The following is a 26,950-nucleotide window of genomic DNA, read 5'->3' as shown; positions in this document are numbered from 1 at the left end:
TATTAACCTGTTCATATGAAACTGCAATATTTGTCCGAACGTATTGAATATTGTACATCACGGGAACTATAGCACATGTTACAGTAATGGCTACGTGTGATCCTCCAACACTTGTGTAGAGGCTTAAAATGTGGTATAATACACTTACTGAGTCAATTTTTCATGTAAATATTATTCAAACAATCAAAAGCTTTCAAAGAATAAAAACGGATACCTTATATCCACACATGATATGGTGTTGAACATAGATATATGTAGATACTGAAATCAATTTCATGAAGAAATATCTGAACGATGCGCAAAATATGCATCACAATACTAAACGTGCAATCGGAATGGTATGGGCATTGTGTTTACTCTTGTTCAACCGACCTTCACCTCAAAGAAATTGCCTAATATGTGCAACAATGTTGACGTGTGACATCACTACCGATGACCGATTTCTTTCAAAATGGCGGCTTCGCTGACAAGGGTACACAAGATTTTGCGAGGACGTCTTCCTCGTTTCAGGGATCTTTTGTACATAAATGTGAGATGTAAGTAATCAGAATTATTCTGACTATCTGTGTATTGTTATATGTTCTTATCGTTGACATTGTAATCAGAATTATTCTGACTATCTGTGTATTGTTATATGTTCTTATCGTTGACATTGTAAATGACGGAAGAAGCCAGAAATGCCGATATGTTTCTTATGAATTACCAAATTATTTCATTGTTTCTATTTTCAATTTGCTATTTTTTGCCACGATACCCTTCCCCTGAATATACTAAGCGTATTGAGCCATTGTAAGCAATGATTAGAGGGCTGGATGTTGGAAAATTTCCGAAAATGCTAGGCAGTGTAAAATTGGAATTTTTCTTTGTTTACATTTCAGTCAAGCGCTGTGTTTCGAGCACAGCGTTCGTTTTCATACAAAGTATATATTGTTTCGTTTTGGCTAGACAGTTTGTATTGGTGACAAAGACCATTTGTAATTTGATTCTAAGATGCATGGGGAGTTCAATGATGCATTTGTCGTAGCTAACTATGAAGTATACATGATGTAATAGGCTTCTCAATACCGGCCTTCTCGAAACGTGATTTTGTAAACACTATCCAATATGGCGGAAGCGCACTTCGGCGTTCGTGTAAGTGTATTTTCGAAAACATCCCAACCGATTCTGGGTACATCGGTGACGTTTCAGAATTATTATTCCTGGTTACATGAAAACTTGATATCAGTGATCATTAATATGCTATTTTTGAAATTCATTACTCCCAGTAATTATCCGATTTTCACATTTCAAAACATACTGCAAATAACGCTGTGAATCTCGATTTTGTACAGTTTGAAAAATGGCGACATTTACGATGAAGCCTATTTTGAAAGGCGATTTTAAGCACTTTAGCTTGGTCTGAGATGATAGTGGATGGTATCAAGAAACCGGGAATTTTCCGTAGAATTCAAAACTGTGAAGTATTTATATATGCGTGGTATATTTAGAATTTTATTGGACTTCCAAGTGAGGTATGTAGAGGAAGGACATATATGTCCCTGCGGCATCCAGGGGGTTAAGGTTACGGCTAAGGTTGGAGTCCACGTTAAGGTAGCCCTAAGGTTGTTTTGTGCAACGGACGTATCTTTTTCTTAAGGTGATCCTAACTCTAACCCTAGTGCGTAAGGTTGATCTTAGCTACGGTTGTTTTGAACAACGGAGCAGTGGCCATTATCTTTACTTTTGCAGAAGCCCGAGGTCTTCTGCAAATGATAATGCCCTGGAAAATAGCGTTACCCTTATATTATAGCTAAAATGAATAGAATTTTTATTAATCGGAGCATCGGTTTAGAAGTATTTACTGCCAACAGCAAACGACGGAGGTCACTGACACACATTTTACAAATATGGACACGTCATAGAATAACACAGATGACGTCACTATTGAGAATGACGACATTCGACCTTGACCTTTGCCCATACTACCAACCGACATTGTTTTCAGTGATCAACAACGTTAGACTTCAAGTCGATATTTTGATTGCTGTATGTTGTCATTTATGGTACAATTGTTATGGTTGGCACAGGCAGGAAAGTGCATAATGGCACAGGCACATGTGACGAATTAGAACCAGATATAAAGACATAATGAACCCAAGACCTCGGGCTTCTGGAAATGATAATGCCCTGAAAAATAGCGTTACCCTTATAATCACATACCCTGAGTTTGTGTTATATTCTCCACATTCGGGCTGTTGGTCATTAATGGAGGAATTATTCACCTGGGTGTGTTATCAACGTATGTGTTTCTGTCGCATCGCTTTGTCGCATTGTCGCCCTCACAAAAACTAATTATTCATTATGTTGCGTTGTTGCTCATTACAAAAATTCCTTAACACATCTTAGGTAGGACGACTAAGCAACATTTGTTTTACCTTGAAAATTGTCTCTATGCCGCATTGTCGTCCTTTTGGTTGTATGGAAAATATTATTATTCAAAGTGCGACAATGCGACAAATGGTCAACATGTCGCGTAAAGGCATTGTCGCAATATGGTTAGTTTAGCCATGATTTGCTTGTTTGTATGGGCGACAACGGGACAATGTCCCTTTCACGAATCCATAACAGAAGGCTTACAATTCGGCCAGGTTCATTAAATACAACGCTGTAGAACAACCAGATTTCACGCAACATAACCTACAGTGCAAGCAGTATCAGGTCGTGACTATATATCCTCAGAAATATACAGTAACTGTTTCGTTTGTGTGAAGGGCATAACAGCCGTGAAGTCATGCGAATGGTTCACTGGAAATCTGAGAGGATACCAGGTGTTCGCGAAAGAGTAAGCATGCCGCCCCTACCGGCTGCATCCGCCATTCACACAAATTACCTGATACGTATTTACAGCATGAAGACTCACACAGCGTCACTGCTCCCTTTGAGACGAGGTAAACGAACCAGATATTCAAGTGATGAATAAATCAGAATCCGGTTGTCTATTTTGATTTAGCGCTGCTATGAGTGAGTGAATGAGTTTAATTTTACGCCGCACTCAGCAATATTCCAGCTATATGGAGGCGGTCTGTAAATAATCGAGTCTGGACCAGACAATCCAGTAATCAACAACATGAGCATGGGAACCGCAATTGGGAACCGATGACATGTGTCAGTCAAGTCAGCGAGCCTGACCACCCGATCCCGTCAGTCGTATCTTCCGACAAGCTGAGGCGCCTTTTATGGCAAGCATGGGTTGCTGAAGACTTGTTTCACCTCGGATGTTATTAAAGAACACTTATCGAAACTAAAGGTTGTGGTGTGTGGTCCTGGACATGTAATTCAGCTCATAAATCAGTTGAGAGTTCTTTTAATGGGAGACCGTGGTTGGTAGCTTGACTCCTTGTGGAAGTCGTGGTGGCTGAGCGGGTTAGGCGGTTGACTTTGTGTGCAGGCGGTTAGGTGCCTGACTCTGAAGGTGCGGGTTCGAATCCCGCGTGGGACTCCACCATTTCAGATATATTATAAATCCTGGCTCAGCAATGAGAAAGCAAACTCTAACATTGGACGAGGAAGGGGCTTTTAAAAGATATCGGTAGTGAGGCGAACAGGGTGTTGATTGCAAGAACTCGCCGAATATACCCTAGGAATCCACCATTTCCCGTAATTGCAAAATTTATCATAAGTAGTGAAAAATCGACAGTGTTCGAGAAAACGAGAGAACGTCGGAGGCGACATTAAGAGTGTGACAGAGGAGTACGTGGGGACAGACGGTCACTTTCGCCTTGGTTTGTGAAGGCACGGGGCGAAAACAAGCGTGTAAAATGAGGCAAAATAATTGATCAGCCTAGAAGTATGATCGACGTTCAAATCCTAGCCAATCACCGTCTAGATCTCAGACCGGCTACAGCGGTACAGTGAAAACAAATGCACGAAGCAGTTTGTTTACATCGATGGAATGCGGAAGTAGAGATACACAAGGGGAGGTTACTCCAAATTATGTGCTCAAGTCGCAGTGACAAGGTAAGCATTGAACATTACTCTCAGCTGGAACAAAGAGGAGTGACGGAAGTATCTCAATTCCTTCTCTGATGTAAAGACATATTGTGTTTTGTACGATATTATTGGATTTTATGAAAGCTTTGTACAGAGTGACGGCGAGTTCAGTGATTTTCTTCCTGGTTATCGAGGTGTTCAATAGTGTCCGTCAGAACAGGGACCATATGCCCAAGATATGGTAATCGATTACTAGTGTTAGGGAGACTGTGTTTTCGTAGACTGAACTAGTTCGTAGACGCGGTAAATTCTTTACCCAGACCAGGGATACTCTACAACAGGGATAGGTCACTCGCTTGCTTTCTTTACCATTTGTACTAATTAACGTGTGCCTCCTCATGCTCCAACGCACACAGTGACTTGGCTCGTTTCCAGTGCAACTTAAGTTGTGTTTAACCAGGGAGACTATATAGAGTACTAGTACATGTGTATACTTTGTAGATTATCCCTGGTTTAACAGAACTTCAGCCATAGTATATTCCCCTCATAAGAATTAAAGGTGTATGTGAAATATGTATTTGAAGTAATAACTAGAAACACTCACACAACGGCGTATAGTATTTCAATGGCGGATCAGAGCAGATCGGCGATATGTCACATTTTTCACACACATCAAATACACCCTAACATTCTTTTTTAGATTATGAAGCTGTCACTATTACTTGCAAACACATTTCAGCTGATAGTATATTCCCCTCATATGAATTAAAGGTGCATGTGAAAGATGTTTTTGAGGAAGTAACTAGGAATACTAATACAACGGCGTATAGCATTTCAATGGCGAAATGTCATATTTTTCACATACCTCAATTACACTCTAACAATTTTGAAGTCATAAAGCTGTCACCATTACTTGCGAAGACCTTTCACCTAAAGGTATGTTCCCCTAAAAATTAAACGAATTTGTGAAAGAAATTTTTACTGGCACAAGTTAGTCTATCTTCGCAGTGAATCGAGAATAGAAGCTAGTGAGCTATAACTTACCAACCTGAAACTTTACTACAAATCTACTGCCCTAATATGGACACTAATACCAATTATTTCACTTAAACTGAAGTGACAAAATAATTAACCTATCTTATACATGCTGGATTTCAGTTGCTATAACACTCAGCGAACTTAATCAGCTGTTGAAAATAAACCAGGCTCAATCTTAAATACTACGCTGCCACCATATTGGCTACACTGGTTATGTAACGACCTGAGACATACGTTTGGCGGCTTTTCGAGGAGTTTCTTCTCCCCCTCTACATAGGCTCCCTGCCCAGACTGATGGTGATTTCATAGACTTGAATAAATAATTGAATAATATTATTTTGCAAGCATATTAATTTGGATTTGTATATTCAAGTGTGTTGTTAATTATTTGTCCGTGACCGACCCGTCTTATCCTTCTTGTCTACTTCTACCTCTGAGCATGTCTCCGTATTTGCATGTTGATCATACTTACCCATTATTTTTTTTTATTATTTCGCAAAACTCAAATATTAATACATTAGCATCAAGAATTTGTCAGACCTTCCCACTGCTAATCATATTTCTTACAACACCGAATATACTTACCTATTAATGTTTTTTATGTCACAAAACTCAAACACTTTTCGTCTATACTAATGTCATAATATCAATTTTCATCTCCAGTGATGTTGAGGTTTCCTCATTTTACTAACATCTAAGAATCCACCACTCAGTACGTCTACAAATACATCGGATTTCCATGTCTATGAACCAGTCTGGTCTACAAATTCACTGCAAGCCATCTGTTATATGGTCTCTAGTCAGAAGGTTATAAATACGTCTTGAATGTTACAGTGAGGTTGTAACTGCCTTTGTTAGGAAATGTTTAGTTGATAATAATCTCATAAATCATGTACTTCACTAATTTCAAGACTGTGTTGCTTTGATGTTCCAAGTCGCTCGCCTGAAATTGAACCATGACATTATTTTACTGTTTCCATGCATGGGTAATTGTACTGAAAACGGCAATTTGCTGTCCCCACTAAGATGACTCTCAATGGAAAGAGTTCTGCCTGTAACCCTCAATTGGACAATGAAGTTATGTATATCCCAAACTCCAACTTCTTGCAGTTATTGGTGTTGAAATTTCAAAACTGAAAATGATTATGTATCTTTGGGTCAGGTTTAATTTAAAGAATATACTGTAATGGTACAATTATTTCACAAATGTATATGAATATTTTAAGAAAATATCTGAAAATTTAGAATAAAAAATGTGCCTCAAGATATCATCATTACCGCAACAGACAGAATTAGCTCTGAAAAATATATGGATAGTCTCCCTTGAAATGATCAGCTTCCATTAGATGCCATCATTTCTGGCCATCAAAGAAGACTTGTTTATCATAGGACTTCACTGTTCTTCCTTTATTATGATTGGAGTGATTTCAAAGTGTCTCATTACCGCAACACATGAGTCAAACTAAGTGTTTTTGTATTACAATGAGATGCATATTTCAATAATTTTCACAAATATATATCTGAAGGAGCTCACAAGTGTATGGAAGATCAGGAGAGTTAAATTTCAAGAAATTTGTCATCGCTGCCGTCGCAACATCACCGAAACATTGTTGGATCATGTTTAAAATCATGTTTTGGATCATGTTTTTAAATCATATTGTATCTTGCAACATAGTGCTAGGAATTACAGAGCATGACTACATGACATGGATTTAAAAACAATACATCACAATGTCATTATCACAACAATCATTATAACACTCCAAGCATCAAGATCTGTACATTTTGTCTCTCAGTTGTATTAAAGTTGATGAAATAAGAATATAATAACAGTAGTTGCCATGGTTTTGTTTATTCACTGTTAGTGCTTCCAAACTCCTTGATTAGTTAAGATTTTTAGTTAGTTATGTTACTTATTTTTCAATTCACAAGAAAATAACATTTTTTCTTAGTTAAACTATGTTTAACTCTCAAACATGATAAATAATACTACATCTGTCATGCTGCACTGGTGAAAAACAATAGAGAAAGTGTATTAAGCATATATGACTGCTCCTTAAAGCAAAGTTATTTCAGACTGGTAGTTTGAGAACCAAGCAATTTGCTGTGGTCGGCCACTTGCTGTCAACAGCATAGAATAGAAAATTGTTGCAAACTGTGGTTAGTGTGATTGAATTATTAAGCCTCAGTATTTGAAGTTCATAAATCTATTGTTTTATAACCAGTCAATCGCTTGGAAAAGCGTATTGTTTAACATTATTCTTAAATGTTTTGTTTACATCCATGTTATTATCAAAATGACATGTCCCTTCCAGCAGTTTCAGTGTTATTACCGAAACAGGACAAAATCTTTGTGATTATACAACCAGTTACTTCTTTGAAGCCGTTTAAGTTATAAAAGGGTCAAAGGAAGTTAATGTTTTGACCTTTTCTGATTACTGTTTGAGATAAGAGCCTCAGTTATTATGTTTACATTCATTCTAAACAATCACATATCATATTTTGAATGTTTGTTCAGCCAGTCACTTAGTGATGTGTTAAATCTTTGGGATACATGTGTTGATGATTCTATATCTCTGTTTACTGAGTTGCTTCATGATGCTGTGGAACATGTGAAGACTATCCACCTGTATGTTTCAGTAACTATCATAATGAGCAGCCTCCATGGTTGACTCGGGAGTTAGAGTTATTAAAGCATAGCAAATACAAGGCCCTCAGTGCTAACAGAGACTCCATGAAAGTCTAGATATCTTTTGATATTTTAGAAATCGTTTTTGAAAAGGTTTTCAGGGCTGAGAAGGAAGATTATTTGTGTAAAAAAAAGGAGAAGTTTGTTGATGCTGGTGAGGACTCATAAGTAATTTGGGGAGATTCTGAAATAGGCCCTTAGTGGTATTTCAGCCTATTACAAATCAGTAGTGGAATAATCATTTCATTTTCCTATTGGGGGGAGGTCAGTGCATTTCTTGTAGCTTACATCAAGATGTTGATGATTATTTCAAGTTATGGAACAGAAGGACTTAATGATCTTATTACTGAGGAAACAGGTTTGCACCATGTAGTTCATGCTGCAAATGTCTCCAGGGCCAGATGGTGATTTTCAAAGGCTTCTAGACATCTTAACTGTTGCCTTCAGTGTTGGTGTGAAGATCATAATATTATTAGTCAATCGCAGCCTGGTTTCGAGCTGACTATTTTCCAGTTGATCATATTTTTTCTTTGCAATCTTTATAAGTAAAAAAGGAGACAGATTCTAATTCTATTATCTGTTTATGAATTATACCAAAGTTACCTATACAACTAAAGCAGTAAAATATTGGTGTAGACTCTTCAACATGCCTGGTTGTAGATTACTTAGACAGTGTTATGTCATGTTACTATCTTTAGATAATTGAGGTCGCACCTAGTGGGCATCTAGAATGAAAAATATATTCTTTTCCAATTTGGTTTTGGTGCTTGGATAGTTCAGGAGATTGGTAATCAAAAAGTCTTTATGAAATTATTTAAACAAGGATTATGCAACAATTTATTCCAGTCATGGCTATCATTTTTTCAAGATAACAGTAAGTGTGCTTACTATAAACATTTTAAATCTCTGCTAACTGTACAGAATATTTGTTATGTAATGAGCTTCCTCAATATTTAAAAAGTATGTATGCTATATTCAGGTCTGCAATTTTGAGGCTAGCAGTGGAAAGGGACAGGTATCCTTATATAAACTATAATGAAAGGTGCTGTCTTTATTGTAAATCTAATGGTATTTTATTAATTGACGATGAGTGGCGTGTATTTTATGTGTGCAAATCATACACTTTCTCAGGAATAAATATATTAAGAAATATCTTAGCAACTTCCCCACAATTACAAATCTTATATCTATTCCACAGTGTGAAAATATGGGTGTAAAAAAAAATTATGTTTATTTTTATGTCATGTAAACAAGAAACACAAACTATAAATGCTGCAAAATGCTCTGTTGTGTTACATATCACCATGACTGTTTCTGAGTGAAATGTCTGTCTGTCTGATTTATAACCCATTGGAGATCTCATTTTATGTTTTCATCCTTGCTCACCTCATTGGGACTATATTGCTTGTCTGAGCCCAAGGACTATTTAGCATAAGGTACACATACATTACCCATCTCTTATCAAAACCTATTACAGTGTGGTTCTATACAATTATGAAAGTGACTCTTTTCAGGAAGAAGCATTCACGTGTGACTCGAATTTTAATTTAGCACTGTATGCATAGCTCAGACTGTTTAGCAATGTGCTGTCAGATTGCCAGTCAGAACTTTAAAGCATTTGCACATGGCTACTGTCTGTTATAAAATAGTCTACTTCCAAGGTCAGGTATGGCATGTTCAAAGAATTCATCATAATTATTCACAAATTGGTCTGTTTCGTTTTTTAATGGTCTTGAGCGGTGTAATTAATATAAACAAGCAGGACTGTATCATTCTATGTAAAAGTTAAATGTAACAATTAAGGAAGCTGTTGGTGCAGTAGTATGTTTATTTGGGACTGGTAGCAGTTACCACGCGTGTTTTAGTAGTCCCTACCAGCCAAAGAAACGCAAACTTTTTGTTTTGTTTTGTTTTGTTTTGTTTTGTTTTGTTTTGTTTCAGTGTCACTGTTTAGTTATGAGAAACACTGGTCACAACCTGACCCAAAATAAGAACACAATGTATGTAGTTGCCCCAAACGGAGACCTACTCATGTCATCATAAATTAAATGTATGTATGCATTGACTCAACCCTTTACTGCTTGCTGATAAGCTCTTGTGTCCTCGTCACAGTGGAGTTAGACCTCCGCCTAGCATACACAACTTACAGTTTCACTTGTCATGTCGTGTATGAGGCCGTTACATATCAGAGATTTGGTCATATTTGTTGCAGCATTCCAGAGTAAACCATCATGAACATACTTGGAGTAAGCGTGTTGCTATTTGGACATCTTGTCTCAGGTAGGTGTGACACCTATTCTTTGTAGCCATGTACAGTTATCTGTAATAATATAAATTCAGACGAGATCAAGCGTTTACAGAGATGCCAACCACTCCGATTTTCAGACACAAAATCTACTCTCCGAGTTGTCTGTTAAAAACTAGAAAATACAAATATGTTCATAAATTTAGCATGTTTTAAAGAATTGTAGTAAATGGCCGTTTGATTATGTTCATTTGAGTCAAGTATTATCTGGTTAAGTATGCCTAGAACTTGCATATTTCCAGCAAACTATTCTTGTAGGGGAGGCCCCCCTCAGACACCCATCCTCAAAAGGGGCCCGATCCCGCGCTCACACTAACTCCCATTTCACACCTTCAGGGGTCGAGAATTGCTTTGGGCAAGGCATGACTCCGCTTTTATTTGATTCAGGGTTGGGACCTCTGCGTTTGAACAGACCAAGCGTTTAAATCCAACACAGTGATTTCGTTTTTGAGCTCAAATTACGTTACAACTGTTAATTGTATAGAATGTATTAATGAGATGTAAGATCCATACAGGTTAACTGACAATGCCTTTCCAGCACATGACGTCACTTATTGCAACGATGACGGCAAGACCTTCATGTGTAGCTATGGATGTTGCGGGGACTCTACCCAGCAGTACTGCTGTAGCAGGTCAGTTGTACATCCTCTTCCATGACTGTTTCATTTCGATGTGGAAATAGCCTGAGAAAGCTTTCTTAACGATGGCATATCTCATCTCATATTGGGCAACGTTTCCAACCGTATCAGTGTATGTGCTTCTGAATCACTGTCAAACAATGGAGATACATGTGTTTGAAAAATGATGAGAGAACCATGACATGTGCACTTTTCGATTGTTACTTTGAAAACTTAAATACAGTCGAACCCCGTTTACTCGGACCCCATATATCCGGAAAACCCGCCTTCCGGGCGATTTTTATGTGAAACGAAACTTGCGTTTATTAATTGTACTCGCTTAAACGGACTCCGCGCTTCCGGACCGGGCGGCGAATTTTCAAACCATTCCCATAGATTTCCATTGAAACATGATGCAGTTATCCGGACGGAGAGATCTGTGAAACGTACATGTGTATGTGTCACATTAATACCGTTTACCGCATTCATTCTTAATCTGTCGGAAGGCATTTGGTGTGAACTAATTAATTATCCATCAAAACACTAGTTAGTGACGCGTGTCATTCGGGTTGTTCATTTGGATTTGGCGCGTACATTTTTATGTTATTTTAAACTTTACCCCAAAATATAATTCAGGTGAATCACTCAGGGAAAATCCAACATTCTTTGTATTCCTACTTCAGTCATGCATTCACTGATGTACATAAACAAGCCACATGAGTGTAACTAGAGTAACAGGCATATCTTTGATCTCATATAGTTCAATAACTATCACAATCCAGTCCCCTTGGGAGGCATAGTTGTGTCTTGGGACGTATAAGGGTACATGTTGTTGTGGGTTATTTTGTAGAGTGAGGTAGTATGGTTGGACCTGATGGTATCCACGCTCCATTAATGCTTTCTGCGATTATGCCTAGCTGTTTTTCACATATTGCCCAAACTTTTTCTTGCAGCGGAAACGACGCCGAAACGATTGCAACGGTTGCACTGATCATCGGGATAGTGTGCAGTGCTGTGTTGTCGCTCATTGTGATTATATTGACTGTCATTTGTTGTGTCCGTTGCTGCAAGCGTTCAAAAGGTCACCAGGGTCAAGTTGTTACCACCGGTCAAGTTCTTGCTGTATTACCTTCTGCTGGTACTGTACATATACCATTATTTACAGGCTTTTGAATGGGTAAATAGATAAACAAACAGACATACAACTCCGCACCATTCCATGGGGACCTAGTGTATTGCACGAGATGTCATGGCAGGAGAGACACAACAAGAACCAGTTGTATATCTCCCATTATGACATCTTCCAGTTTAATACATAATGTCTAAATGCACTACTATGGCAGATGCTGCCTGGGCATTTTGAAGATAACATTACACGTGAAGATTCGGGTTAGACTTGATCCTCAGTAACCCACGCTTCTCGCAAGAGGCGACAAACGGGATAGGGTGGTCAGTCTCGCTGGCTTGGTTTACATGCGTCATCGATTGTCAATTGCGCTGACCTATACCCATGCTGTTATTCACTGGATTTTCTGGTCCACACTCCAGTATTGACAGACCGCCACCATGTAGCGAATATTGCTGAGTGCGTCGTGAAACTAAATGGTATTGATTTACAACATTTTTGTTATCTACAACGCGATGACGGACAAGACAAAGCCCATGGGCTTGTTGCAAGTAAATTAATGACAAGAAGGTGTCAGTCCGTACCTTATAATTACGTTGTCATGTCACCAGTACGACGTTCCATATTTGTTGCATCCCTTCTTCACGACACAGACTCCTTATCTAACCCTACATGTCATTAATAAAACGTCCTCATTCAGTCTACTGTGACACGAGTATCACTCCGCGCCATGGCATTATTCACGTATGCACGAGATGGCATTACTCGCCATCAATCAATGGGCACGTTCTGATAGACAAAGAAACAAAACACTATTCCCACATCATCTATTCAGAAACCATAATGTTTCGAAGATTTCATTTAAGACACTCATTATAGACCATGCTGTCTTTCAAATGTAGTTGACCCGTGAAGGTCCGGGATAGAGTAGGAATTCAGAAACCCATGCTTGTCGTAAGAGACGACTAACGGGATCGGGTGGTCGGGTTCGCTGACTTGGTCGACACATGTCATCCGTTCCCATTTGTGAAGATCGATGCTGTTGATGGTGATTACTGGACTGTCTGGTCCAGACTCGATTATTTACAGACCGCCTCCATATAGCTGGAATATTGCTGAGTGCGGCGTGAAACTAAACTCACTCACTCCGATGTAGTTTAAGATGACGTTTAAAGGATATTAGGGGCACGCATATAATGAATGATCTTCAGCATATTTGAACTTTTGATTCATCGCATATTTACACAACGTTATGTTATCCGGTTGCAAATGGTAATTAGGCCTCAGTATCATACTCGCAGCCACGGCTTTTGTTAGTCCTTATATGTTTGTGTGAAAGTGAGGAGAAAGTGCATGGAAATATGTTGAACAATGGAAATGATTATCTGACAGTCTATATAAATTAGAAAAGTGTGTTAACAAACCACTGATGCGTAGTTAAAAGCAACCTTTGTAGACTACTAGTTACCATAATTGTGTCAGTCGGGCACAGGCCTGTCGTGTATCCTTAGCTTGCTAACCAACTGATGGGATTACTATACTACATGTAGGGTTGAATAGGTCTTCGGCAACCTGTTCTTGCCAGAAAAGGCGACTAACGGGATCGGGAGGTCAGGCTCGCTGACTTTGTTGACACATGTCATCAGTTCCCAGTTGCGCAGATCTGTGCTGATGCTGTTGATCACTTTATTGTCTGGTCCAGACTCAATTATTTACAGGTCGCTGCCAAATATCTGGAATATTGCTGAGTGCAGCGTAAAACTAAACTAAACTCACTCACAACACTACGCTACATGTTCAACTGATCGTGCCTTTTTCAATCTAGGTACAAACACTACCCATGGTGTATACAGTGCAGGGTACGTCTACCCACATCAGCCTGCTCCAGGTACACAGTACACTCAGCCCGCAGGGACGACACAACCTCCACCATCTTACCCTCCAGGACCAACGCCAGCATATCCTACAGAAACAGGGCAAGCCAGAGCCACGACAGATGAAGCCATGACGCCTCTCAAGTCCGATTATCGCCCTCCAGAGTCGGGCTAGTCTGTATGCAGCCAACATTAGAGCACTAAACCACACACATGCACGCAGTTGTCACACTTGGTTTGGGTATTCATGAAGCGTAACTGACAGTTTACAGGGACCAAACATTTAATATCCGTAACATCCTACCATGAAAAATACCTGATTATTGGATTTTGCTTCAAAGGATTGTTATCACTGGTCCCAGAAAGTAGCCACGAAGTCTTCCACAAACGTTGTTTTAACAGCTTATTTACAAGGAATGTAAACTTAATGTTAACCGTTTGGCAAGAGAAAGGACACAATTTCTAATGGTCCGGGCTGTCCAGAACCTGCTGAAATTACGTAGCAATCTGACTAAGCTGGATTTAGAAGAATCTCGATCTCGGTTTAATCCGTCATATACTCGGGCTGCTGATAAAGAACGCTTACGGTATGTCAATCGTCCACAGTTTTTGGTTGTGTACAAAACTAACCAAGGAGTGGTAAATGTCTTGGTCAAGCTCTACATGTCTGCTATAAACGTCGGCTATGCTTGTCGTAAGAGGCGACTAACTGGATCGGGGGTCAGGCTCAGTGACTTCGTTCACACGTCATTGGTTCCCAGTTGCGCAGAACGATGTTCATGATTTTCAGGTCCAGACTTGATTATTTACAGGCCGTCGCCATATAGCTGGAATATTGCAGAGTGTGGCGTAGAACTCAACCAACTCACTCACTCACTCATAGATATATTGTTAGCAGCTGACCATGGCTATACCATAAAGAAAATCAAGCCTTCTAAGGTAATCATCCTCTTACCACCTACGTCGTGTAGTAAACTTTGTCAGTATAGTGTAGATAACGCTTATGGAAACTGCAACTTTTGGGGAGCTTGGTAATTACAGACCAGTAGATGTGTGGGTTACAATATCCTGGGTTCTTCCATCACAGGCACACTTCGTTGAATAAACCCAACGAAGTCACATCTCTCTCCTTTTTTGCTTCAAGGTAAGAAATATTTAAACTTCTAAACTTTTGCAAATTGTTTGCAGTATTCCAACGATATCGAAGCCCTTTATATTTTAATGCTAGTTCTAGATAACCGATTCTTAGACACTATCCACTGATGTATCTTTTACGCGCGTGGGCTCCTCAAGTTCATATCTTTGTACGTGAAGTACAAAGATATTTCTTTTCTGTGTTTCAACACACGTGTATATTCCCAGTTTGTTTCGAGTTTTATTCAACATTGGGTATTAGATCTGTATATGCTGATTAGAATCTCGTTCAGTAGTCTAGATTCCAGTAGCTTAGTCACACAAACAGTTCCGAGAGTTTATACAATTATTTCCAGCAACTATGAACTTAATGTAGGTCAGTTATTTCGTACTTTATGAAAGTCCGCCGATGAAATAATATTCGGGTAGAATTACCTCAGATACTCGCTCGCATAATTTTTACAACAGCCAACATTTGTATTTGATGTTGCACCAACATGAATAATACTAGTACTTGAATAATGATATAACACGTTCCGTACCTCGTGCAGTTGTTTACCGTACAGAACAGATTATACGATAGCAGCATTGCCGTAATCGTTAGAGAAAGGTGTTATCCACTCTTCATGTTACATTCAAACCCGTATAGTTTACGTATGTAAGGACAGTCTTCATTCGTTATTATTTAGCTCCGTAATTTTGAGAAAAAACGCGTAGTTAATGACAACAGCGCCGTCCTAGTATATGAAGGTGGTAATTTAACTGAGGTATTGTCTTGTTTGGTGAAACAAACAAAAATTGTACATTTCGACATTTTATGTTCACGTGTAGACAGACAGATTTATTCAGTAAAGAGGCCTGGGCTCCTGTTACATACTTTCATAGTGATATGACAATGAGAGTATAGCTGCTGAACAGGAACAGGTGTGAGGATTTCTGATATTATATGGACAAAAAATCTTTTCTGAAATCTTTGGTTTTAAAATACTGAGCCTTACTGTGTACCGGTGATAACCGAAGGGTTTAGTGCTTTGGGTCAGTGGTGATGGATAACAGTTCCGTACGTTATATAGTCAGACATTTCCTGTGCAGGATAAAAACATTACTGTATATCAGTAATATATGCAAGGCGTAATTATGGATTAATAGTGTTGACTCTCAGTTCCCATCTTTATATAAACACAAACATATAAAATGTGGGATTGAAACAGTACGGTGCACCAGTCTCAATTTCCCTACTGTTTATAGATACAACAACATACCATGCGGGGTAGTGACGTTACTGTGTACCGGTGATAACTGCAAAACCTTGTACTTGTGGGTTGTAGTGTTGGCTCAAAGTTTCCATACTTATATATAGATACAAACATATATAATGCAAGGCAGAAGCATTGCGTGATGTCAGCAAATTGACCATAATCTTATAGCACATAATGGGATTTAACGCAGGATATGAGCGGGTATATATACTTCTTTTTAAAAACAATGAAATATTTTTTCTTAAATTTACAAAATCGACAAACCCTATCCTTCTATTCTGTCTTACTGTATCTACCAGTTTCTATAGCAAGACCATAATTTTGGCATCTACATCTAGCCATTGAAGATCGTTAGTAAAAAGGAATATCACCTGAAATATGTACTTCTACGTTGAACAATGATTTAAACTGTCTATGGTAGTTACACTTGGATGAAGTGCTTAAGTTTAACCGTAACTGTTGCAAGTTAGTCAGTAATGATCTTTGCCTGCAGTATAGTAACTATATGTCCCATATTTCTCAGCCAAAGCACACAGACGGGTATACAGCGTTGACGGGTGCCGATATTACAACTGAAATACTCGGAAATACCTGACATTCTGACATCAGACATTCTCACACAGGCTCACAGTTTGAAATACATTCATTTGACAATATTATTTGGAGAAATCGCCACCAGTGCGAACTTCGACAAGACTGTTCAGAAGAACATAATGTTTTATTGAATCAAATGCCTTGGAAAAATCAACAAAGAGACAATAAAACCTACCACCTTTCCTTGATGAATATTTCTGACATCTAGAATATAAAGCCAAATTGTTATCTTCTTCTGAAATCCTGCCTGTACTTCACTGATACAGTTTTGGTCATCACACCTCTGTTTAAGTCTAGAATTCTTAACTGATCATAACGTTTTGCGTAATACACCTATTAAGGATATATGCCCCGGTAATTATCTGGGTTATCTTTGTCACCAGATTTATACAATAGACAAATAATACCTTGCTCCCAGTCTACAGGAAATCCCCAGTATCAAAGATATAGTATAGCATTACTGTATTAAATATATTCTAGGTTATTGCTCAAACTCCATATATATCGAATTGCACGTTGGCAATCGCGACGTCACTATTGAAATACATTTATCATAGTCAACCGAATAACCCAACGAAGTAGTAGTACTTTAACTAACACTATTTATAGGTAAAATGGATAGAATTATCATTAAAACGACCGCGTGTTATCAGAAATGAGCGGTCGACTGTAACTTGGTAATGCCCGCAAAATGCTTGACGACGGGCCATTGTCAAGTCCGTTGTTAGGTGACGTCATAAGTAGCTCAGCTGTTGAAGTTCAATCACCTACGGCTCGATTGAACTTGGGTTCATTATTGACCATATATCTGGCTCACATTCATCACATGTGCCTGTGCCATTATGCTCTTTCCTGCCTGTGCCAACCATAACAATTGTACCATAAATTACAACATACAGCAATGAAAATATCGACATTTTGAAGTCTAACGTTGTTAATGAAAGACCTCGGGCTTCTGCAAATGATAATGCCCTGAAAAATAGCGTTACCCTTATAATATTCTCCGTAGGTAAGTACTTGTGTATCACACACTGATACCACCTACCGCATATACAGAAATTATTTTATTCAGAAAATAACTGCTAACATAACAGTTAGAATGCCTACCGGAATTCAATGGCATATATCTAATCTTAGCACTTCAAACTGTTTACTGTACTTGCACAATGCATTTTTGATGACTGAACTGTACTTACACTAATCGTAACGCCTTACCGTAGTTAATACATTAGGAACGACATCATGTAATAGTCATACATCTTTACAGCAGTGAACGAACTATGTACCACATGTTGTAAATGAATTATTAGGCATTCCTCTCCATGCTTGCCATCTGCAGTTGCTGTTGTTGATTGATTTATCCTTGAAATTAGGTCATTTGTCTGTACCGTGGTTACTCAAGGAAATATTGTAATTTTTGTAATATGTTTCAGTAAGCAGTTACCGTACATGGTCTGGTCTGACACACATTGCTTATATGACCTGACTTAGACTTAAACTTTATTAGGTTATCACTGATTATTATTTCTATTTTTCATGTATATCAATATTATGTATGAAATTGTGTATTTTGAATGTCATGCAAGAGACATTTGTGTGAATAAAACCAAGGAACTCAGAGTTGTCTCCTTTCTTGTTCCAAGGGTCAGTGTCAATAGCCAGTTCTTCAAATCGTGAGATATGGTGTGTGTAACGTTATGTCCGGATGGATGAATGATGAATGGATATTAATTTCGTTCATTGAATTACAATTATCGCAAGTATCATTAGTATTATTAATATTTTTCAGTATACAGTAAACTCACATTAACTCCAACTCGTTGAACTCCATATATCGGTTATATCGAAAAAACAGCTTGGTCCCAACTCAGCTCTTCTTTGTATATCATTATCTAACTCCGTTTAACTCCAACATGTATAGGGGCGGTGGGGTAGCGTAGTGGTTAAGGCGTTCGCTCGTCACGCCGAAGACCCGGGTTCGATTCCCCACATGGGTACTATGTGTGAAGCCCATTTTCTGGTGTCCCCCGCCGTGATATTGCTGGAATATTGCCAAAAGCGGCGTAAAACGTAACTGACTCACACCCAACATGTATAAACGTAGGTCAGGTCAAGTAGGTCAGCGAGCTACGAGCACATGTGGCTCTGCATTTTATCACGAGTCACGAGTCTTTACACATAATGACGCAGTGCTATAAGTAAATTCAGAAATGTCTTTTCGTGTTTTGTAAAAGTCGGCAAGGTAAAATGAAAGGCAAGTTAGCAACATAAAAGGTACTTTCCTGTAGTTACACGCAATGAATGGACCGTGTCAGTTATCATACGCTATCATACGTATCTCGTATATCTCTGACTCTCGAATCAACAGGATGCTCACTCCAACCGTTTTGTTTATCATTCTTGTACTGGCTGTTGTTTGTGAGTATACGACTACCATTTGTATACCATTATGGCAGGTGGAAATGTAACGGCTGGGAATGAAAATAAACGAAACCCACTTTCCGTGGTTAAAGCGTTCGCTCGACACGCCAAAAAACCCCGGGTTCGATTATATAACTTCCGCCGTGATATTGTTAAATGTGGCGTAAGACCTCACTCACTCACCCACCCACTCACTCATAACTTATTCAATTTGGCTGTTAATTAGTTGTGTTTGTTTGTTAGCCGTTGAACCAACTCGCTCAGCAATACTCCAGTTATATGGCGACAGTCTTTGAATAATCGAGGCTAGTGATCAACCGCATGAGTATCGTTCTACGTAACTGGGATAGGATGATATGTGTGACCCAAGTCAGTAGACATGACCCAGCCAGTCCCGTTGATCGCCGCTTATGACAGGAGCGGGTTGCTGAAGATCGGTTCTAAGCCGGGTCTTGATAGGTCACTTGTCGATGAGATATAGGTATAGTACTAACATTTACAAGAACATCTTCTAGATTTAATTCCATCTCACGAACTGATCCAAAGACATTAACGTATTGGATGTACTGCCTCATAATCCAGGTCTTGACGTCCGGTGTTTTGTCAGTGTTCATGCTCAACTATATACATTATGTATATCATTATGTGAAATGTTCCAATAGCCAACAAAGATGGTTATCTTTAAAACACGTGACATTGTATATGAATTGCCTTGACGGCGGTATGAATGTCATATTGATATGTATGTGTAATGTTGATTTATATTATGTTGTGTATTGTATGTGTATTCTCGGGTGTAGGGCTTGCGTGAAGTGTGTGTGTGTGTGCATTTGGGTCGGTCTCTCTCTCTGTCTCCCTCTCTCATGAATATCTAGACATGATATCAGTGCACAGAATGTGGAAACTAGGTTACAGTATACACCAATAAATTGCTAGATATGGTATTCTCCAAGCGACTTATCTGTGCTGAATTGTGACACCCTTGACAACAGTGGTAAGTGTATTGTATGTGGAGCGAGCTATGAACGCTCGGTTTTTGTGTGTATGTGACGAGATCTGGGGGAATGTTCAATACACTGTACATATGTCATCGAATCCTTTCCTCGTTTTGAACAGTTTTATCGTCGGCTAAACACTTTGTGCAGTGGCTTTGCATTAGCATATGCATGCCCAGGGATATACCATGATGGAAGGGTTACGGGTCTGACACAACGACACAATACAGGAAGTGTATACATGTATATAGAAATGCAGTCATGATAGTGAAAGTAGCCAATCGACAATTAGAGGTAAGGCATCAACATAACATGCTCCTCCCTGGAGATTACACTCACTGGAGGTTGTTAGTTATCAGTCGTACACTAGTATACATATCTAAGAGCTACGTCAGTCCTGCAGTCAGTTCTGACTCTCGGAGACCGACTCAACAGGATGTTCTCTCCAACCATTGTGTTTATTTTTCTTGTGCTGGCTGATACATGTGAGTATACGTCTACCATTCGTATACCACTATGCCATTTGTAAATATCCCCGGGTCAACTGTAACGGGTGGAAATACTAGACAGACCTGTGCAGTGTTCTTGTCAGCGCTAAAACTCCGAAAACATCCCATGTATTATACCGTGAACGTATTTGTATCAATGTACAAATGTTCTTCAGTGTATTTGCCTTCAGGCGGGATGTGTTTGTTGGTTGTTTAACGCCGCATTCAGCAATATTCCAGCTGTTTTCCAGATATTCCTGTGATTAACAGCATGTACAATGATCAGAACAATTCGGGTACGATGACATGTGTCACCAAGTCAGCGACCACCCGATCCCCAAAGTCGCGTTTGACGACAAGTATTGATTCCTGAAGATGACCCTGGTGTTCACGAGTAGCTTGCTGATGATATATTTTGTGTAGTACCAACAGTGACCGTGACGTACTCTGTAGTACTATCATTGAGGAAGTCATGTTCAGGTCACGTCCAGATCATGAACCGAACCAAACACATTACCTTACTCTCTTGTAATCCGGCACATGAGTGAGAGGTAACGCAAACCATTGATCAGCTTTGTCAGTGTTCGTGTAAAAAACATCATCATTATGTTCATGTTAAAATATCATCATTGTGTTCATGACAAAATATTATCATTGTATTCATGTCAAAATATCATTGTGTTCATGTCAAAATATCACCATTATGTTCATGTCAAAATATTATCATTGTGTTCATGTCAAAATATTATCATTGTGTTCATGTCAAAATATTATCATTGTGTTCATGTCAAAATATTATCATTGTGTTCATGTCAAAATATCATCGATATTTTCATGTTAAACCATCGTAATTATGTTCATATCAAACTATCATCATTATGTTCATGTCAAACTATCATCATTATGTTCATGTCAAAATATAGTACTCACAAAAGGAAAAGCATAGCTGAAAATGTATACACTTAAGGTAAAGTAATACAGGGCAGTCATGAAGAAAAGCTGAATGAACATTAACGGGCCAGTGCTGCAAAAAACTGTATGACAAGTGTTCCAAGGCCAAGTATCTTGCGTGGCAACCATTAGCATCAATGGTTTCTTGGCATAGGCGTCCCTTAGACTGGACCTGATTCCGGACGAAGTGCTCGGGAATGAGTTGGTACTCTTCCCTGAAGGCCACAAACAGAGCAGGTAACGTCTGTGGCTGAGGGTCACATTGTCGTACACGACGATCCAAATCATCCCATAAATGTTCAATAGGGTTAAGATCCGGTGATCGTGAGGGCCAATCAAGAACCTGAACGTAATGTTGTTCTGCTCACAAAAATCCCTGGTTATTCTTGTTGTATGCGATCGAGCGTTATCATGCTGAAATATAACGTCCCGAAAGATGAGGCCTGATGACTTCATCACGGTAACGTCCAGCTGTCAAATTGCCTTGCATCTGAATGAGATCTGTCCTGCCACTGTATGAGATTTCAGCCCAAACCATGACACCTCCACCTCCAAATCTGTCCCCTTTCTGTACACAATTTGCAGCGTAGCGTTCGTTACGACATCGATATACACGCATGCTCTTCCGTTGGGACGTCGCAGCATGTAACGTGACTCGTCAGTGAAGATAACAGTTCTCCACCTTTGCAATGGCCACAAGATGTTGGCGACACCACTGTCTGCGTTGTTGCTGATGGTTTCGTGCAAGGACAGGTCCTCGCAAAGGTCTTTGGAACGAGTACAACCTCATGTAAGCGGTTCCTCTCAGTCTGATCAGAAATTGTTCTGAGTCCTGGCACTACTGATGCTGTGTAAGATGCTGTGGTGAACCCGTTCCGCAAATGTCGAAGCCGAGTAAACCTGTCCTGAGCGGGCGTGGTCACACAGGGTCGACCTGACCTGGGGCGATCACGTGTTGACCCTTGCTGCGAGTAGCGACGCCAAAGATGCTATGGTACTCTGTGACATATTCAGTTGCTTTGCAATCGCTGACTGATACTCCCCCGCCTCCAAATGACCAATCGCATTGTTGCGCTGAGCTTCAGTAAGTCTAGGCATGACTTTAACACCAAATGTAAGGATGTCAACAGTCGCAAGAGCACTGAAACTCCCTGACGTTTATTGGAAACTATGCATGGAATGTGCGTGCAAAAGGAAACGCGTGAATTTCTTCCTGTTCACAATCTATTGCATTTATTGAAGAAAACAGCTTTTGGTTTTGGTTTTGGCGAGTTGTCCTCAATGACAATCAATTCAAAGTCGGAAATATTTGTAGACAGCGTTCACCATAGATATACTGATTACATAGACAACAATGATCCAAATTCGAAAAGTTACATGGAAAAATATTACCTATGCGTTTCTTTTTTGGGAGTAGTTATATTGTGTTCACGTCAAAATATCATTATTATGTTCATGTCAAAATGTCATCATTCCAAAAGACAAAGATTCCATAACAAAGATGGCTGTCTTTTCAGCACATGGCTACGGATATTGCAAGTCCGGTAGTTCGACCTTTTTCTGTAGCAATGGATGTTGCGGGGAGTACAACTATCAATACTGCTGTGTCGGGTACGTTTTAACTTTAAATCTACAATTTCATTTCGGTTTTAAAATATCCAAGGAAATCTTTCCTGAACCATAACATATCTCAAATGCCCCTGAATCACTATCAAGCATCATCACACGGCACAGTGCTACTCGGAAAACGCATGTATATAGAAGTATTTTAAAGTTGAACTATACACAAGAAAATGGTTCTTGGTAACAATTTATTTAAATCACAAACTACCAAAGTCTTATTATAACCAAACCAAATCACGTATCTGCGTGTGCGTGTCCTTACAATAACATAGAAACGTAAAAAAATGAGAAACTGCTTATTTACTAGCGTGAGCTGTATCCAGTTCAAACCAAAGTTCCAGATTTATTTGTCGTTGATTAGTATCATAGTTGACAAACGAGACCGCTCACATCGAACATTCTTTTTATTCCTATTTCTGTCTGCGGGTCATTCATATACATAACCAGTTTTGTAGAGTGGGGTAATACGGGTGGAACGGGTGACAATATTACATTATTATGTTCTCTGCGATAATGCCAAGAGGTAGGTGGTGATCACATATTGCCCAGCTTGGTTCGTGCAGTGGAATCGGTACATTGCAAACGGTCGCACTGTGATTTCCTTGATTAAGACAAAAAGAAGCATCCTCACAAGAACCTTTAGTGCTGTTCTTCTACCAAACTTATTTCTTGCAGCGGAAACAATGCCAGAGGGATTGCAACTGTCGCACTCATTCTCGGGATCGTGTGCACTGTTGTGTTGACAATCGTCGTGATAGTTGGACTGGTCATATGCTGTGTACGCTGCTGCCGATCATCTAAAGGTCACCAAGGTCAAATTGTTACCACCGGTCAACCGCTTACAGTAATAACTACAGGTAATTTATACATGCCATTGTTAGCAGCTTTAGAACGTGTAGATAGATAAGACAGACAGGCAGACAGACAGATAAAGTCATAACAGTGTATTGGAACCATGTGTATTGAATGAGAAAAAGTCTTGGCATTAGGAACACAACAAGTTGTTTCTATCCCACTACGGACATCATCGAGTTCAACAGGTAAGGTCCAAATACAGGAGCACGATATTCTATATTTATTACATGCTGTTTCCATGACGTGGACTGTTCAATCAAATCGTACAAGCCTCAGCCTGTTAATCTTAATCAGGTTGTAGTGTTATGATCTTCACGATATCCGCCTGCAACTGATAATAAGCCCTACTGCACAACCATAAGTGATCGACAGCACCCTATTTGAACTACTTGTAGATCCCTAGGGCGACAGTAAAACAGAAAACTGTAATGTACCCAATAACGTCCTCGTCCAAAGTTTGACTTCAGAGTTGCCTTCCTCAGGTCTTGCTTCAACCCTCTGACTGCAGGCTCGACTTCCCCATTTGTCCTGATTACATGTGTCAGTAGCGTGGATTCTACTAGTCTCATCACGAACGATAAAATATTAGATTGTGTGAAACTGAGAAGTGAGTGAGTGAGTTTAGTTTTACGCTACACTCAGCAATATTCCAACTATACTGCGGCGGTCTGTAAATAATCGTGTCTGGACCAGACAATCCAGTGATCAACAACATGAGCATCGATCTGCGCAACTGGGAACCGATGACATATGTCAACCAAGTCAGCGAGCCTGACCACCCGATCCCGTTAGTCGTCTCTTACGACAAGCATAGTCGCCTAGCATGGGTTGCTGAAGGCCCATTCTACCCCGGGACCTTCACGGGCAGAGAGTAAGAAGAAAATAGATGGATATATGTTGATAATGATAACTCAAATGATTATCTGACCATAAACGTCCAGGAATACGTTTTAACAAAACTCTGCAAAGCTGCCTTGTTGACTATTCGATGCGAGAACTGTGCCAGTCGGACACAAACATGTCGTACATCCTTGACTTGCCAACCAACTGATAAGATTACTACACTACACATGTTCAACAGTACGTTTCTATTTCTGTCTAGGTGCAAACACTACCCCCGGTGCATACAATGGAGGATACGTCTACCAACCACAACCTGCTCCAGGTACACAGTACACTCAGCCCGCAGGGACGGCACAACCTCCACCATCTCACCCTCCAGGGCCAGCGCCAGCATATCCTACAGAAACAGGGCAAGCCAAAGCCATCTGAATTGCCAACATCGTCCAAATTCATCAAAATCGAAAAGATGTGTATCTTTCATAGGCGTATGTACATTCTCTTACCAGGTGTTTTATATGGGGAATCCCTTTCAAACAATCATATATTTTCATTCACTTAACCAAGTCTTTCTGTTCTGTTGCTGCATTATATGGTTTTCTGATTGAATAAATATATTGATCTTTCAAACTATTGGTTTGTTTGGATGTTTTGGCTAACAATTCATAGACATCCTAAACCATGTGAAATTGTATGCTAATTACGCTACAATGGAAATAAATCAGTTTTGAAACATTATTTGGGGTCGTCCGTATCCGACATATCAGTGAGAACATTTGTGGGAGCCGTTTCTGTCATGCATATATGGACGATAAAGCAAATGTGGCGTAATCGGTCATCTCTAAAAATAGCAGACTGAGTGTTTTCCTCATATGTTCAATCACAATCCGTCCTTATATCATATCCTCAGAGAAAGTAAGGGTCATATCTTTGACAGGAGCACTCCTCACTACACACCTCGCTCAGGAGGCTCTGAAGGAGAATAGAGGTGGGCACTCACTGTTGGAATAACTGGGGTTCACTGAGCGTGTGTGTTGTCTGTTGGTGACAGGGAACGGCAGACGACAACATGAATGTGACGCCATCTACTCCCATCCACTGGTAACTGTGGTTGGAGTATGGTTTGATGTGCGCATGCGTGTATTCGTGCGTTGGGTTTTGGGTGTTGGCCTTGGAACGTGAAGCGTTGAGTGTTGGACGTTGGTGTTGGCGTCGGTGTTGGGTTGTGCTGTGTCGGCGCTGGCATTGGGGTTGAGTTTATAAATCCCCATATGGGGATTTGAATTTGAGGTTTTGGTTTTGGATGTTGGGTGTTTTGGGGGAGTATAGAGTGCGGTTTGTTGATTGTTGGTTGCTGGTTGCTGGTTGTTGGTTGTTGGTTGTTGGTTGTTGGTTGTTGGTTGTTGGTTGTGGGTGTGGGTGTGGGTGTGGGTGTGGGTGCGGGTGCGGGTGCGGGTGCGGGCGTGGGCGTGAGCGTGGGCGTGGGCGTGGGCATGGGCATGGGTGAGGGTGTGGGTGTGGGTGTGGGTGCGGGCGTGGGTTTGATTGATGTTGGTGTTGAGTGTCCGCGTAGTGTGCGAGGCGTCGGGTGTGGGGCGTAAAGCACAGGACGTGGAGAGCCGGTGTGGGGTGCAAGGTGCGGGGTGTGTATGCCACATGTGAGTGAGTATGCTCTTTGTTCGACTTAAAAGGCAAACGGAGTTGTTATAAACGAGCTCAAGCATTGCTTGTGTATGGAGAATCAAACACGGGCCAATGGTGTAGCTTGAGGACACTATTGTATATTCGTCGAGTCCATACATGTCCATGTATCTTATATTCTGGGGTAAACTCTCGTGAAAATCTAGAAAGATATTATCAACTTCTAGCTTGGTCATCTAGTATATGTACCTGGTAGCTAAGGCACACATCCCATGGGATTTCAATGTTTTGACTACTACATACAATCATATATGTCATTACCTGGCCAAGTTCTTTCACGATATTGTATAAGTTACAAATAATATACACAGAAAGACATACACAAATGCACTTTCATGTACACCTTTGTCCCCATACGTTTCACCGTGAGCTGTGCTAAGAAATATACATAAAAGGTACATATATAATGACGATTGGCGAGGGACTTTTTTCCATTGAGTGTCCTGCATGCTTTGTCCGCTGTATAAACAT

General features: G+C 39.8%; 1 protein-coding gene across 1 annotated transcript; it reads left to right on the top strand.

Annotated features, from left to right (window-relative positions):
* Positions 1-3,953: 3,953 nt before the first annotated feature.
* On the top strand, positions 3,954-18,225 carry LOC137274107 (protein shisa-5-like). Its single transcript, XM_067807106.1, has 5 exons — positions 3,954-3,996; positions 9,909-9,976; positions 10,540-10,633; positions 11,572-11,756; positions 13,570-18,225. The coding sequence occupies exons 2-5, from the start codon at positions 9,928-9,930 to the stop codon at positions 13,791-13,793; spliced, it is 552 nt and encodes a 183-aa protein (XP_067663207.1). The 5' UTR covers positions 3,954-3,996; positions 9,909-9,927; the 3' UTR covers positions 13,794-18,225.
* Positions 18,226-26,950: the final 8,725 nt, after the last annotated feature.

Source organism: Haliotis asinina, chromosome 2, assembly GCF_037392515.1.
Source record: "Haliotis asinina isolate JCU_RB_2024 chromosome 2, JCU_Hal_asi_v2, whole genome shotgun sequence".
NCBI lineage: Eukaryota > Metazoa > Mollusca > Gastropoda > Lepetellida > Haliotidae > Haliotis > Haliotis asinina.
Note: the sequence above shows the minus strand (reverse complement) of the source record. Positions and strands in the feature narration are given on the sequence as shown.